This window comes from Pithys albifrons, chromosome 5 (assembly GCF_047495875.1).
Source record: "Pithys albifrons albifrons isolate INPA30051 chromosome 5, PitAlb_v1, whole genome shotgun sequence".
Lineage (NCBI taxonomy): Eukaryota > Metazoa > Chordata > Aves > Passeriformes > Thamnophilidae > Pithys > Pithys albifrons.
This window is the reverse complement of record NC_092462.1, coordinates 66,948,840-66,965,947: the sequence shown is the minus strand read 5'-3', so window position 1 is coordinate 66,965,947 and position 17,108 is coordinate 66,948,840. Positions and strand designations below refer to the sequence as shown.

General features: G+C 44.4%; 1 protein-coding gene across 2 annotated transcripts in view; it reads left to right on the top strand.

Annotated features, from left to right (window-relative positions):
• The first annotated feature begins 586 nt into the window (after positions 1–586).
• The window catches only part of FAM193A (family with sequence similarity 193 member A), a 78,910-nt gene continuing 62,388 nt past the window's right edge, over positions 587–17,108 (top strand). Inside the window, exon 1 of one of the 2 annotated variants that reach the window (XM_071556935.1) lies at positions 587–1,093. In XM_071556935.1, coding sequence (XP_071413036.1) covers positions 860–1,093 — 234 coding nt within the window. In that variant the 5' untranslated portion in view covers positions 587–859. The remainder of the gene's footprint in view (positions 1,094–17,108) is intronic. The other variant, XM_071556934.1, reaches the window with a different exon arrangement.

Below are 17,108 nucleotides of genomic sequence, written 5' to 3'. Positions count from 1 at the left end.
CGCAGTGACGGACTTGGCATTCCACCAAACCATCCCTAAGCACCACATCTGCACTTCCCCAGGGGCGGTGACTGCCCCAGTGGCCTCCGGCACCCCCCGGCCAGAGCAGCGCCCTCAGCCCCCCCATGTGCGGTGTAGCCTCCATTTTCAGCGCGCCCTACGTGGGGCTGGGGGAAGGTGGTGACTCCGGGGTGCCGAGGGCTGTTGCACAGGGACAGGCTGAAGGAGCAGCCCTGCCCTGAAGGGCTGCGTTCCCTCTGAGCGGCTTTGCCGGGGCCGCGGCCCCTCCCGCCTCAGCCCGCGCGGCCGCCACAGAGCGCGGCGGCCCCTTTAAGGCGTCACGTGGCTCCTGGGCGGTGCTGTAGTTCCTTGGCCGGGTGGCACCGCTGGCCGGCGCAGCTATCGGCAGCGCGGAGGACTACAACTCCCAGCAGCCATCGCGGCAACGGATGAGCTCACCCGCCGCGCCTAGGCGGGTCTCGCGCTGCACGCTGGGAGCTGTAGTTCACTTTCCGTACCGGCCTTAGGTTGCTGCGCGGTGTGAGAACTACGCGTCCCATCGTGCCGCGCGGGGCGGGTTCCCGTCAGCGCCGAGGGGGAGCCCCCCGACGTACAGGGGGATCACTTTCCCCTTGTCTCCGCCATATTGGACGGTAACTGCCCGGCGGCGCCGGGGCCGAGCGAGTCCCCGCGGCCGTGACAGCCCCGCCGTGCCCGCTGCGCTCCGCACCGCCCGGCGAGCCCCGCCCGCCTGCCCGGGCGCTCGGCGCGGCCCCGCGCCCTTTCCCCTCCTCCTCCTCCTCGCCCTCCTGCTCCTCCTCCGCGGCGCTCCCTCCTCCCGTGCCCGGGTGTCAGCACCATGAGTCCGGCCGACGCCAAGCGCGGAGCGAAGCGCCGCAAGAACAAGCGAGGCGGCGGCCTCGGCAGCACCGGCGGGCCGGGCCCCAGCGGCGGCACCGGCGGGCTGGGCAAGGCCGGGGGCGCGGCGGGAGCGGCCCCAGCCCCGCCGGGCGCGGTGGGAGCGCTGCTGGCAGCGCCGGGCGGCGGAGCGGCCGCACCGGGCGGCGCCGGGGCCGCGGCGGGACACGGAGAGGTGAGCGGGGCCGGGCGGGCGCGGTGACACCGCAGGGCCGCACACGGGGGGGGCCGCGACATCGGCCTCGCCGCCCCCGGGCCGGAGTCGGCGGGGCCGTGCCGGGAATGGCGGGGCCGGACCGGGGGTGGTGTGGCTGGACCGAGGGCGCACCCTTTGTGCTGTCACCCCAGGCGTTCTCCCGAAATCCCCCGTCCGCGGGGTCTCGCCCAGCGTAATGGAGGAGCTGTAGGGAATAGGTGGGCAGGCCTTGAGAAAACAAAAACGCACCTTTGTGTGTGTGTGGGTTTTTTTCTCGTTGAGCCCCTTAGAATCATAGAATGGACTGGGTTGGAAAAGAACTCTGAGATCATCAAGTCCAACCCTTGGTCCAACTCCAGTCCCTTTACCAGATCATGGCACTCAGTGCCACGGCCAATCTCGGTATAAAAACCTCCAGGGATGGGGAATCCACCCCCTCTCTGGGCAGCCCATTCCAATGCCTGAGCACTCTCTCTGGAAAGAATTTTTTTCTGATCTCCGACTTAAATTTCCCCTGGCAGAGCTTGAGCCTGTGCCCCCTTGTCCTATTGCTGAGTGCTTCGGAGACAGGTGGCTTCTTGCAGTGGACAACTTGGTTATTAAGCATAGAGCATTCATTGTAGCTTGGGCTGTGGATTGCATTCTCATGCCTTGGAATAATTCAGATCTGTTATATTATTTCATAATATGGTGAAATTTATTTGTGTAGTGTAATTTGCCTTTTTTTTTCCCTCCCAACAAAAATTGCTTGAGGATTAGGCCCTTAGAAAGGTGTCCTATTGACTTAAGTGACAAGAGACTCAATAAGTTCACGTTCCTTTCTCTCATACAGGTTACCTCAAATTTTTGGTTGCTCACACACAGCTTGTGTTGAGGTGTCTGTCCTACAGCAGCATTTCCTGCTGACAGCATCTTCAGACTCCCATGTGTATGCCATACTGCCTGCTCTGTTTCCTCTTGCTCTCATGAACTTGTTGAGCACGTGAGGGGGAAACAGAAGAAATGGCTTTTGTGTGCCAGCCCGTCTGAAATACCGCGATGTAACAAATGGGTTTCATTTGTTACCCGTGTAGTTTTGTGCCCATCTATTTTGCTGGTTCAACAAGCAATGTGGTGGTTGTAGGTTGACTTTCCCTCCTCCCACCTCCCATCTAAAATTTACTTTACACACTTTCATACCTGGTTACCCAAAGTCCACAGCAGATTAACCGTTTCTCTGTGTGTGTTCTAATCTGACTCTTATTTCAGGCATAATGTCCTTTTGGGACAGCAGTCTCTGTGTGACTTATCCAGAAGAATGATGTGCTTAATGGGAAAGGGATGTGCGAGTTGTTATTTGTAACTTTGCAAGTCATCACTAAACACTCTTCTAACTAATGCTCTGTCAGGAAGATGCATCTTGTTTTGTGTTATGTTTAGGATTGCAAGCTTTTCCAGGCACAGGTTCCAGGTATTGTTAAACATCCTCATGCCAAGGGAAATAGAATAAGCAATGGCGTGATCTGCAGAGTGGGACACTGATGTGGCTCCACTATCCCCAATACTTCAGTATTTGTATCTTGTGGTTATGTGTAGTGTTGGACCTTTTCTGATATTTATCTTATAAGCCAATATCACTGCTAATCTTCCTCCTTCAGGTTTCTTGTTTCTTTTGGACTAGGTAGTTCCTAATAAAATTTCTCCATCTTTAGAGTCATTACTTGGAAAGTATGTCAGGTCTTGAAAATTAAATACAGCATTTCAGCATTCAGTTTCTGGGAGACTCCTTCTGTCTGTTACACATACTGATATATTATTCATACTTTCATAAAAGTGTGCACAGCGTGTTACTTGAATGCATTTCTGACTTTGTCTTAATTGATCTTTTTTGCCTGTACTCCTGGATGTGATTGTGGTTTGTCAAACGTTTCTATTTCACTTCCTGGTGCGGTACAAGTGGTTCTAAAGAGTGATGGACAAATGGGGAGTTAAGGGGTCAGTTAAACAGATCAGTCAGTTAATCTGGAATGAACCTGCAGCAGAGACCTTGTTCAATCAAGCAGTGAGCATATTAGAATTAGATTTTGAGAACAGATAAATCCCTGTACTCAGTTTTTGAAAGGCAAATGCTTACACCCCATAATGCTCCTTCAAAGTTGGTGTTGCTTCCTCCGTAGTGGTTTCAGTGATCTCTTTCTTGACACTTTCCATGGCTTTCCAATGGTACTGACATTTGAAAGTTGCCAGTACTTAAAAGTTCACTGATAATCTTGTGAAAGTGAAATCTTAGAGCATCATTGCATGACTTGCTGACATTAAAACACAATCTCCTCAGTGATACATAAAAATTTGATAGTTAAGGGTACATGGTCAAAACAGGACTTTGAGGGAAAGACCAGCATATGTTGTTTCTGGATGAAGTTGAGAAAGAAAATTGTGTATTTTATGTGCCTGATCACTTCTAAATTGGGTGCAATGTTTGTTTTGGCTGAATAGAGAGTAAGCAACACACTAAGAGCTGTGAGTAGTAACCAGAGATCCTTCCTTTCTTCTTACACAGAATATTGCAACGCTCTTGGTGGGTAAGAGAAATCATCAGCCATTGCTCTGCAGGGCAAACATCTCAGAAAAGATGTAAAATATAACTCCCCTCCGCCCTCAAGTTTAGTATTTGCTGGACAGCATAATGTTCTCTACTGATCCTATGCCCTTTGTTTTCATCTTTTGTCACTTCCCTGGGTTTGGGGCATCCATTGTGGATGGGGTGGGCACATTCTTCTACTAATGTTCTGTGAGGTGTCTCTTTCAAAACTCGTGTAAAATGCAGAGTGAAACAAGATGTTTAAGGAATAATTCTGTGCATGGTCCATGTTCTTGTGTGTCAGTGGTTGTTCAGAATGAGGTAAACTTTGAACATGCCTTGTAAAACAGGTTGAATGGAGTTTAAAAATGGCTGTATTTATGGTTGAAACTAAAAGCACATGTGCCAGTACTGAAATTCCAGCTAAGCCTGTCAGAGCTAATAAATATATTTTAATTGAGATTTTTATACATCTTATCTGGAGGTTTTTTAAGACTGTGGGCTAAATTCTGCATTAGAGCACCTGCTAAGTCTTGTTCTGGGATGCAAGTGGGCAGCTCCTAATGGAATCTTCCTGGAAGGTGTGTTATCCCATGCACATGCTTTATAGCATCCAAATTCATCCTCTGCAGCACTGTCAGATATTTTAGAGTGATATTGAAATTAAGGGTGCTTTGGCACAGTGTCTGTGCAAGGGAATATCAGTTTGGGAAATCTGTGTCAGCTTTGACTGGAATTGGAACTGGAGTCTCTTAGTTGTCCAGTGCTGCTGCAGGACTTCTCTAGGAATTTTTACATTTTTTTAATGTACATATTTAAAGAAACAGATCCTGCTTTCTGTTGTGTTTGGTTGGGTTTGTTTTTAATTCAGGAGTGCATTGCATCAGGCCTTCATAATTTGATCCTATAAATTTTTGATAGACTTGGATTATTGGTGTTGTGAGAGGCATTTGATTATCTTTGGCAACTACTGCATAACTCATGGATATACTGTAGTAAAATTGGCTGTTCCTTACTATGCTCAGGTGTTTTGGAGTGAAGAGAGGTTGTGTCTGGCTGATCAGCTACAAAAGTACTTTTTGTTACAGGCCTGACCAATCTTGTGTTATTAAGGGGGATAATTCAGTAGTCAGTTTCCAGTCCCTTCACTTGCATTTTTCAAAGTATTGTTTGTCAAGTGTAGTAATGTATTAAATCTTCATACCTTTGAGAGCTGTCTGTTTTAGAATTTCACAGATTTTTTCAGTGAACTGTTCTTTTATTATGAGGAACTGCTTTTTAAATAGATTCTATACATAGCAGACCATACATTGCCAGTTTTTTCAGAATCTTTGTAGTTCATTTCGTTTTACTGATATCTGTGTTTGATTTGAGATTTTCCCTGTTCTCTCTTCCCCCTCCATGATTCAAAAATTCAAAAGGAAGGAAACGTTCCACAGGGGAGCTTTGTCAGGAGCGAATAGGCAGCTTTGGGGCTTTTGTGTAGGGCCTCCTCCTCTCCTGAAGCAAACTCGCTTTGGCCAATTCTGTGTCAGGGCTCAGGTAAACTAGACAAATGCCAGTATTGTACCCTCTGCTCCTCAGGCTGGGGAGCAGGTGCTTCTAAGCACTCAACACTAGCTTGAAGAAAAATAAGCCTTTTTGACAGTCAGGTAGCAAATTTGTTCCTTTGACTAAATTCAGTTCTTTTTGTTTTTAGTAGACATGCAGTCCTTGCCCTGAAGAGCTTATGCTCTGCTCTTTTTAATAAAAGGAGATGGAAAGAATGGGATGAAACTATGAGGGTTTGGTTTAGATGGTATGGTTGAGTTAACTTGCTAATTTAGAAGAACTAGAACTAGAACATTTCAAACTTTAAAACAAGCTTAATGATTGCATAACATTCACATTAATATCTCTTGCTTAGTCTCTTCCCATGACCAGTTAGGGCATTTTTCAGCTAACAGATCTGAGGCCAGAGGCACAGAGTTAGTGACTGGGCCTGACCCTGTAGTGCTGCTCGGGGGGTGTGTGCTGGTGTGTGCTCATGGCCTTGGTGTAGGTCTGGTTCTCCCCACCTCCTGCACCTGCTAAATCGTGGTCAGTTGATAACAAAAATAGTCAGTTGTGAATTGTTAAATGGAACACATGGAAAGTGTGTCCAAAAAATTGGCATCTGGTTCAATGGTGTCTAATGTGTATGAGCTGAATATCCTCTATTGGCTTTGTTATGAGACATTTGATTCTGGGTGTGGGGCAAAGGATTTTTTTTTCTTACTGTATTGGTTGCAAAATGTTTGTGAGATTGATAGAGCGAGAAATGTTTTATTCTGAAAAACACAGTGACTCCCTTTCCTTCCAGACTTTTGTTTCCTGACTGTGGAAACAAGACCTTGGTGATGTAATTTGAAACTAGGTTAGTATGAAAAGTTAGTTCTGAAATAGGGGCATATTAGTGAGATTATTCAGGGTTCTTGTTCTGTTCTTCTCCTGCAGATTTTTTGATCCCAAATGGTACCTGAAGCTTTATTTAGGTATTTAATATCACATTATTTTCTTGATTATGGCATTTATCCTTTTATATTAGAATCCAATCTTAGGGGATGCCCCCGGACTCTTTCTCCCTCAGGGGCATGTCTGAGGAAGGGATCCTGCCTGCCTCTCTTCTGGCCTGGCAAGGGGAGATGAGTGGGTGTTGAATTCAGTTTGGTGGTGCGTGGTGCCCACAAGACCAGCTCCTGATCTGTGTGTGCAGCAAAGCTGCTCCTGAACAAATACAGGTCTGCTGAAGGCCTGTTGTGGAGCAATAGCTGGGAAATAAACTTGTTTTGCTTAGGATGAACAGGGCTTCATGGATGTGCTAGGCATGTTCTGGGTTTGTGTGCATCTGGGTAACCAAAGAAGATGTAATATTTATTGGGGCTCCTTCACTGGTGGAAAAGGAGGTCATATATTCCTGTTTATTAAGGTAATGAAAACAGTCCTATGTTTTCCTTTCTTGTGGTTTTTGTTGTGTGTTTTTTTCAATATTAGTAGTGACCAAGGTAGCTTTGGACTGCTCTGTTTTGAGAAAGAGTATTCCATGTGTGAAATTTTCCTAGGATAATTAAACATAAAGAAAAATATGAGTTAAATGGCTAGAAGAATGCTGCTGTTCTTTTCCCTGGTAGTATCTTAATCTACAATTTCCAGGTTTCTTGTGCTGCAAATGAAGAGTTCAGCTGGGAAATGACATTTATGATGTGGCTCTTACTGTTATTAGGGGAACTGCCCAAATTGAGGGTTGTCTGAGAATGCAGTAGAATAAATATGCCATTAGTTTTTGACACAAGAGTTACTTAAGTTTATAGTATAAAAATTCAAGACAACCTGTGTCATTATTGACCTTCACCTCATAGCTGTGTGAGGAAACACAGAAACAGTACGAAAGAGAGGTGTGGGTAATGTAGCAATCCTCCTGAAGTATGTATTTTTTTCTTAAACATATTTTTTAATACAGAGTGTGCAGCTGCTTCAGTGCTGCAGAAGTTACTCTGAGCACTGTTTTACAAAGCAGAATGGCTGTTGCTTTCTGCTCTGGAGAAAGGTCACAGGCTGGATGGAAGTGTCCAGCTGGCAGCACAGAGGGCTTCACTATTCTAGATACACATTTTCAGATGTCCACTTTATTCTTCTAGATGCTAATTATGCCTCCAATATCAAAAGTGCTAGTTCAGTCATGGCTTGCACTGCAATGTCAGCTTTGCTCACTTAAACCATAAGTCAGTTGTTGCTCTTTTTGGAAACAAGAGCTTCTCTACTTACAGCAAAGTCAAACCATGTAGAGAACTGGGCAGTGTTTGGTTTAAGTCTCAAATCTGTACCTGTGCTAGAGCTGAGCTTCTAAAGGTGTATCAAACATGTATGCATCAGTAACATAAAAAACTAGTGATTTACATCTGTTTATTAAATAATATATGTTTGATAAGTTAGCTATAGTCATAAAATCCAGTAGTTGTCCTGTAAAAATGTGAGGGGCTCCATGGACCCATAACTGTCTGTGGTTTTCTGAGTTATGAACAGGAACGCTGGCAACCAAAATGTGCACCAAGGCTTTTAGTACTTAGACTGCACTGGTCAACAGTGAATTATTTGTGAGATACATTTTTTGTGTAGTTATGTTTTTCCATAATCCTTAAGGTCTCAGCTTCTTTAGAAAATCTGAAAGCATAGCAGAAATAACCTCTATAATTATTCACCAAAACGGGTACTGGAGAGTAAAGAGTAGAGCAGTAGGCATGTTTCCCTACAGCATCAGAAGGGAGGTTTGCAGTCCTGGGAATCTCATTCAGTTGTAACACTCATAAAGCTATGGAAAAGGGGGGGAAATACATGTGTTGTGTTATGACTGTCTATCTCCTGAGCCAGTTTTTATCAAAAACCGGCCATCTGAGCTGGTGTGTGATCTGATTTATGGCAGGAATCTGCCCCTCGGGTGGGTTTAGCCCGGCTGTGCTGGCAGGGCTGCCTGGCTGCTGCCGGAGCTGGGCCGGGTAACTCGGAGTTCGTGTTCAGCCCTGCCCATCCCGTGTTCTTTCTGTACCACATCTCACCAGTTAGGAGATATAAACGTGGGGTTTTGCCAACCAGACAGACATCTGAAAAAGACCCTGAAAGAGCACTTCAATGTACTTTGTATATACCAAACCACTGCTCTGACAGGGGCTGGTCTTTTTTGGTATTCTTGTATTCTCCCTGTATGTCAGAAAGAACAGGTGTCAATTGCAGGTCTGGTAAGTGAACAAGTCTGTGGGTAGTGAATGAGGGTGGGGTCTTTGGAAGAACAGAATTAGACTAAAATGGCTCTTTTTTTTTTCTTTGGGGTGATGTAGGGGATGAGTTAATGTGGATGAGGGGAAAAAGAGCTATAAAAGAACAAGCATTTCTGATGTTTTATGAAATATGCTTAGCCTTTTGAAATGGACAGGTGAGTTCATGAAAGAAAGACTCTTGAACATACTTGCAGAGCCCAATCTAATGTTGACTTGTTTTTCTTTAACTTGAGTAAGAAGTTCTGGTCGTGTCCCTGATAGGTTTTGTGTCTGTCATTAGTGACACCTAAAATAAACTTGATTGTATCAGCATTGTAAGGTGAGGCAAAGAAAAGAAGGCTATCAGTTGAATCCTGCTCCTGGAGGTAGTCTATTAATTAATGCAAGCCATTGCTCTTCAGAGCCCATGTATCGGGGCATATCTCATTGTGTGTAGTGCTGAAACTGTGCTGGAACTATTAAATGCAGTGTTCCTGTAGTGTTCTGCAAAGTGCTGTAAGGCTCTGCCTTGACTCCTGTTCTGCTTTGAGCTTTGTGCTGTCAGATGCATCAGTGACAGCTCCTTACAAGCAAAAGAGGTGGCTTTAGGCAGGGGTGCCAGACTTGAATATGCTCTGCCACCAGCTCACCTCTTTGAGGCTTTTTCAAAGGGAGAACTGGTACAAACAGCTGTGTGTTGATGTGGTTGAAGTCAGTGCACTCACTGTGCAAACTTTGCAATTTCTTCTGTATTTTGGGACTAAAGTAGCTTTGCTTTTAAACTAAGATGATTTCTTTTTTTTTTTTTTTGAGCCACAGCTTGTTTCCTAGTTTTTGGTGTTGGGTTGTTTGTTTCTTCCCTGCTGTGTGCAGAAATAGAAGCTTTAGCTCTCAGAGCAGAAGTCCTCCTAAGCTGGGGAGGTAACGGTGCCACTGAATTGTACACAGAATTGCTGAAGTTGGGTGGGACCACCGGTGGGATCATCTGGTCCAACCCGCCTGCTGAGCAGGGTCTCCCTGGAGTGCATTGCATGGAATTGCTTCCAGGCAGTTCCTGGATACCACCAGTGAAGACTCCACAGCCTCTCTGGGCAGGCTCTTCCACATCTCAGTCACCCACACCATCAAGAAGTTCTTGCTCATGTTCAGGTGGAACTTCCTTGTGTCAGGAGTCTGCCTGTTGCCTCTTGTCCTGTAGCTCAGAAGAGGCTGCCTCCATCCTCATGACACCTTCCCTTCAGATACTTACAGACATTGACAAGCTGTACCCTCTCAGTCTTCTCTCCTCGAGGTAGTTCAGCTGTCTTCTAATATTAGATTTTTTTATCATTAATCTAGGCAGTGTGATTTTAAAATGCCTTGAGCAAACATGTTTTTGTAGGCTATTTGCTTGGCTTGTGACTATTACAAGAAGTTAAGGAGCCTCTTTCAACTCCTATAACCACAGTAGAGCCAATAGTTGACTGTTTCAAACTTGTTATAGGAAATATTTCACAGAGATGGATATGAGGCTCTGAGTTTGGGTAACACTGATGGTGGCACAACCACAGAGACACTTTGGTGGGCAGATGGGTGAGTGGGAGTGTGTGTGCTCAAACGTGTGTGTGCAGGTGCCCAAGCTTTTTGAAACAATGTATTTTGAATGTGAGTTAATGAGGTTGCTTATTTAAGTGTCGGAATCAACTGAATAGTTTGTATGTGTGCCTGTAATTTTTTTTTGAGTAGAACACACACATGTTTCATGGCTACCAATGGCCAGAGAAGTGCCTCAGTAAAGGCTTAAAGGTTCTTGGCCACACTGGGTCTCATGTGAAACCAGTTCTTGGGAACAGAAGAGTTTGCCTTAAAAAGCAGTTCTGAGCCACAGTACAGTTCTGCCAGCCTTTAGTGTTTAATTGGTGTGGAGTTAATGACCAAAAGATTTCTTAATTGCCATAATGCTTCCAGGCTGCTTATCTTCAATAAGCTGCTGCCACAACAGATGGCAAGTTAGTGGTTTAGCTGAGGTTCACTAGCAGTTTTTCACAATTTTATTTTAATGACCTTAACTTATCTATGTGGCTGTAGACAATGTGTAGTTGAAACACAAACCTTCCCAGGAATAGGCTTCAGATGAATTAAGGTTTTATTTTGTCACCCAACAACTCTCCTTTACTGTCAAAGAAACTTTGCAGTTTTATCTGTGTGATCATTTTTATTTTATCTTCACTTCTTTTTCCTGACTGCTCTCAGGATTCATCTCCACTAGACTGTCGTTCTCCACTTTTGAGGGAGCCTGCAGGGAATTGTGCTGGTGTCTGCTGTGGCTGGAGACAGCTTCAAGCAGCAGCCTGAAGCTCACTGGGTTGGGCGCTTCTTTTAGCATCATAAGAGTCGGAACCACAAGAATAAAAGTGAACAGAGTTAACGTTCCATAATTTTCAGATATGACAAAGCTTTTAAAAAAGATTCTTATGCTTTTGCATGAAAAAAATACTTTTGTTTTTCTTTCTGGAAAACAGGGTACCATACTTGTACAGTATCCTCCACTAGCTGTGGATTCAAAACCTTATGTAGGAGAAGAAGGAACTTTGTACTGAAAAACATTGAATAGTAACTAAGTTAAATGTTAGTTATTAAATCATGTTTTTGGGAGCACTGTCATTGGTGACCACTTTTAGAATTATGTGGAAAACATGACACTTAATCACACATACTTTGAATATTATTTGGACTGCTTGTTGCATGGGATTCTTTTTTAAACTTTATGGCTGCATCTTAGTATAAGAATGAGGAGGAACATTCTTCTGTCAATATTTAAAGTCATTTTGAGCCTATGTTTTCATTTTTAATCAGGTGAAAAATCTATTAATTGTGTAAGATTTAGAGGATTGTTCTGGTCCCCAGGAATTTGTTAAAGCATCGCTAGTAATGGCCTGTGGGATTTTATTCCTGAAGTAGAAGTACAACATTCAGGTAAGTCTGAATGTGTGTTTGCCTTTGTGGCTTTTGGGTAAGGACAGAAATGAGTATTTGTCTAAATGTGAAGGCAGTTTTGAAACAAACTGAAGTCAGTTTGTTGCACTTGGTGGTGGTACTTGTTGGTGAGATTGGCTCATCTTCTGTCAGTAAGGTGTTCCTGAGTGCCTGACAGCTGAGCTGCAACGGTCCATTGTAGTCTGTGCCTCTCCTGCTACAGCCTAGAGGATCCTAAATAGCTTTAGACCTCGCTTGAACCAAAGACACCAAAAAAAAAAAGATTGAAGTTACTCCCAACCCTCTTTATATTTGGGATAATCCTGAGAAGGTCAACATCCCTTATCATTCGCATTTTCCATAAAGTCTTGGCTTGGTGAAATAGCTGACAAACTGTGTGCAATGTTAATATAGGAGAATACAGTATCACAGAATCATTTAGGTTCTCAAGGACCTCTGAGTTTATAGGTCCAGCCTTTGATCATGACCCTGTCAGCTTGACCATGGCAGTTGTTGTCACTTCCAGTCATTTACTGAACATCTACAGGGATAGTGACTCCACCACCTCCCTGGGCAGCCCATTCCAATGTTTAGCAACCTTTTCCGTGAAGAAACTCCTCCTGATGTCCAGCCCGAACCTCCTCTGGCACAGCTTAAGACTCTTGTCCTGTCTCTGGTTACCTGGGAGATGAGGCCGATCCCCACCTTGCTACAACCTCGTTTCAGGCAGTTGTAGAGGGCAATAAGGTCACCCCTGAGCTAAACAGTCCCATCCCAGCTCCCTCAGCTGTTCCTCACAGGACTTACCCTCTAGATCCGTCACCACCTCCACTGCCCTTCTCTGGACCCCTCAGTGCCTTTTCTGCAGTGAGGGGCTCAGGGCTGGACACGATACTCGGGTGTGGGGGCCCAGGGCTGGACTCGGCACTCGGGATGTGGGGCCCAGGGCTGGACACGATACTCGGGTGTGGGGGCTCAGGGCTGGACACGATACTCGGGTGTGGGGGCCCAGGGCTGGACACGATACTCGGGTGTGGGGGCCCAGGGCTGGACACGGCACTCGGGTGTGGGGGCCCAGGGCTGGACACGACACTCGGGCTGTGGCCTCAGCATTGCCGAGTGCAGGGGGACAATCACTGCCCCGGTCCTGCTGGACACGCTGTTGGCACACAAGGCAGGATGCTCCTGTGGGCATTCTTGGATACTTGGGCACACTCCTGGCTCATGTTCAGTCACTGCCACCAGCACCCCCTGGACCATTCCCACTGGGCAGATTTCCAGCCATTCTCCCCCAGCCTGTAGTGCTGCAGGGGGTTGTTGTCACCCAAGGGCAGGACCCGGTACTCGGCCTTGTTGCATTTCTGACCATTGGCCTCAGCCCATCAATCCAGCCTGTCCAGATCCATCTGCAGAGCCTTCCTGACCTCCAGCAGATCAGCACTCTCACTCCAGCCCTCAGTATATGAGGTATTGCCCTAACATTAAAAAATAATTCCCAGATAATTGTATTTTTTGCATTTTAAATATATTCCCAAATTAGGGATGAATTCTTCTGATGGGAAAAAATTTTTTCTATGGTCTCCTTGTTACTCATGTATTTCCTATTTTTTAGTAGCAGGAAGTTAGTCTCCACTGTTTTATTTTGCTTGCATTGTCCTGTCTGACACTTCTGCCACAAATACATTCTTTTGTATGGTTTGCTTGAGTAATTTAACTTTTTGAAGTTACATGTGAAGTTTTTTTTAGTGTTTGTATTAAGTCGTGATCAGCAAAAAATAGTTGATGCAATTGACTCTGCCTTTATTGATGCTTTTAAGGCTTTTAATTCATGATTAGTAAATTTTTAGTGTCCTTGCCTTAATCTTTTTTACCAAAATGGATGTTGTATAGCGGGATGTCAGTGACATGAGAAAGTTTGGGTAACTCCTGAAGTAATCTGTTAGTAAGTGTTAGTTACTATGGGGTCGAGAAGGTGTTACATCTGATGAGTTTCTTTTGTAGGTGTCTGTGCTTAGTGGGCTTTACTGGGGTTTAGTGGAAGAGGAATCCTTGTCATTAAAGCATGAGAGGATCACTGGAAGAAGATGTCTTTCTGGCACCTGTTGTGTCTGCCCCTTCAATATGTTGTTGTGATTTGTCCTTACTCCTAAAGCAGAATTTGACTGGCACTATTGACCAGGGAGGATGAGGGCAGCTACTCTTTGTGGAGCACCAGTCCTTGTTGTGGCCAGCCATGCTGAGCTAGTTGGCCTAGCTGAAAGGAAAAGACATTGGATGGGCTCACAACTCCACTGTATTGCCATAAATAGTGGTGGCAGAAAGGGTGTCTGTGTGTCCTACTGCTGCTGTGTGGATTTATCCTTCTAATCAGGCTGCCTTTTTTCCATCTTCCCAATGATGCTTTTGCTGTTCATGAGAGAGCATGTTTGGGTGACTGATGGGCAGGCAGGCACTCTGAGCACCACAGTGGATCAGGAGCTGGGTGGCTTCCACTGAGGTTGAGCTCTGTGACCCTGGTTTTTCCCTTTGTGAATTTTCTCAGGTAGACTTTACTGATTATTCAGCTTTCTGTCTTCTTTTTAAATAGTGAAGCACAACAGTATTGGTAATTACTTACCTTGATACCAATTAAAAGGTGGATGATTTTTCTGAAAAACGCAATTGAATTTCTTTGAGGTTGTTTTGTGCTGAGTTTTTTTGTTGTTTTGGAGTTTTTTAATTGCAGTCTAGGAAGGAGACATAAATCCAAGAAAGCATCTTTTTAAACCAGCTCCTTAAGTTTGGCACCAGAGCGGACTGAAATATTCCAGAATGTCTTATCAGTTCTACAAAGTCTTGACTTCAGGTTTTGTTCCATCCTCCTTTTTATCTCATTCATATATCTGTCTTCTGGCCAGTGCAAAAAGTACTGACTCTGTGTTTGTTACTTGTTTGTTTAACCTATTTGCTGGAGACTCTGAAACCTCATGAAGCAAACAATTTCTGCCCTTAAATACTTTGCTGTTAATTTTCCATCATACAGAAGTGCCCTTTGCTGCAATTCAAACATTTTATTGCTTTCTGTGTTTGCTGTGAATAGAGAGAACTGACTGTTACTCTCCCCTCAGTATTCTGATCTGTCAGATTGGTGTCCCCAGTTCATCCTTTTCTGGCAGGTAATGTTGTCTTTGGTGGTTCTGCTGTGGCTTTTCTCCAGCTGTTCTGTCTGGCTCAAAGACCCATGTTCAGAAGGAGTTGGTTTGTGCCCCTGAGACTTGCTGGAGCAGTATTAGGTGAAAGGATTATGTCCTGTGTCACATGAGCTGTGCATCCCAAGGTAGCATTAGCTTTTTTCCAACAGTTTGACCTTGTTTACTCCTCTTTTGCATATAGTCGCCCATGTCTATTTGGAAATTCATGGTAATTCTGTCAAGATGTTGCTATTTAGTTTGGTCATGAGATAGTTTCACTGATGAAGAGTCACAAACATTAATCGAGTAAATCATGACATTCATTCTTCCTCCCCTGTGTAACTCTTTAATTGAAGAAAATTACAGTGGTTTGACAAGGCTTGTGTTTGGCAAACCCAATCCTTCTCTCCTTATCACTTCAGTGTTAAAAGACTTGTTTCAATGTATTTAACTTTTCTGGGAACCGAGAGCAAGCAGCTCCTCAGGTTCTTTTGCCCTTCACCATCCTTTGTTTCCCCCTCAGTTTTGATGTCTTCCTTTTGAGGGGTGAGGTTATTTATTTCCTGTAATGAAACAGTTTACATAGTTCACCTTTTTCTAAGCTTCTGAGTATCCAGGGTGTCCTCCATGGTAGTCCTATCCAGGACAGGATTGTTGATTTTGAGATGGCTCAAGGGCTCTCCTGAGCAACTTTGTTGACATTGATCACATCTATCCAACTTGGAAAAATGTGAGTATGGCAGTTTCCAGTAATGGACTGGTTATAGGTGGATATTTTTACCCATTTGCTTGTGTTAATTATGCCAGTCACCTGCTTGTAGTTGATCTCTTTGGTGAGGATTTGTTCTTCATTAATCTGCTTTCTCTCTTCATTCAGTAATGGAGAAATTCTCTTAGTAGTAGTATCCTCATAGAGTGATTCCTTGGTAGCCTCAAGTTGTTTTGTGAGAATTATTCCATTTTGTGCCTTTAGTCTTTTATATTTGTCTCTCATATGCTTTTGCCATTGTTATGCTTGTTACTCCTTTTGTGTGCTTTTTCTGAGTCATTATTCTCTCCTCTGTTTTCTGTTCTCTTGCTGTGCTTGGTTTTCTTGAATTTGTTTATTTCTATTGTGTCATTTGAGAATTAGCTCTTCCTTGCTGTAGACTTGCCTTCTGTGAGCTCTTCTTTAGTAATGTTAAATATGTCTTTTGTTGTTCTTCCTTCCTTTTGCTCTGCAGTAACTCTTGAGTTGATGGTTCACTTCCAGTGAAACTGCCTCTTACTGTTCACTGTCAGCCGCTTTTTTCTTACTGGCTCCAGATAAAGGAAGAGTCTTGAATTGCTTTCTGTGTTTTAAAAAAATCTAAGCTCCTTCTACCATTTCCAGTTGGTGCTTAGGTTTGCAGTATCTCCTTGTAATAAGAATTTTTATGCCTTTTTTCACTCTTCTGCCTGCTCAGACGGGTTATCACTTCTCTGTTGACCATTTTTGCTGGTCTGTAGTAAGTTTACAGCTTGATCAGGCTCGTGTGCTTTCTCCCTTGTGTTATTTGCAGACTTTCAGGGTACCTCTCTCTGCATTTGTGATACTTGTGTGCTTTGGGTATGGGGCATAAGACTCCTGGGCATTTGGATTGGTTTGGTTTGGGATTTTGTTTGTTTGGAGGGTTGTTGTGATGTTTGTTTTAGTATGAATTTACTGTATCCTCTTTCTCGTAGTATTCCAGCAGGAAAGGGACTCTTGTGGAGTCTTAATCACATTCAGAGAATTCTGGCTCCTTTTCTTGTGCTCCATACGTTCATATGCATATTTCTAAAACTGATGGATTGGTTGGTTGGATTTCATGAACTTTTGTGAACAATTACTTGTTCTTTTAGGCTCTTGTTCAGGTTGCCCTGGTGTATCATCTTTGGCCTCTTGATGCTTTGCTCATGATCCCAGTGTAAAATATTCTTCACTCAAGTAAAGATTTTTAATGTATTAATTCCTTGTAATCTTGTACATTCTCACCTGCCAGCACATGGAACCTCACTGGATGATCAGAAAAGCCAAAGCTGTCCTGTGATAGCTCAGACACTGGAGGTTGTCTGCAGGATGAGTTTGTTCTCACAGTGTTAGGATCTGGAGAGCTGATTGGGAGCTTCTCATTCATTACCAGTTGTTGTTAGTAGTATAATTAGTATCCATGTGGGTAAGGAGTCACAAACAGTAGTTGGTGTGATGAATGAACATTGAACAGCTTTCTGTGGTGCCTTCAAGGTGATGCACATCTGCCTGTTGGTTAGACCTGATGTGTGATTTCTTCTCCTCTCACAAGTTACTCCAGACAAGCACTTTTGTTTTCTTTGATCTGAAGGGGGGTGAGAACATCTGGAGCAGAGCACAGCCCAAGGCAGGGCCAGCAGACAGCTTGTGCTCTGTGGCATTTTCTCTGATACAGCTGTGTAGCTGCCTTTGTTTTTCACAGTCTCTGCATGGGTTGCCTCAAAGCCCTTGTAGTCTCCTCATTGATTGTCTTAAATACTTTACAGTCACAGATGTCTCAGCTCAGCTG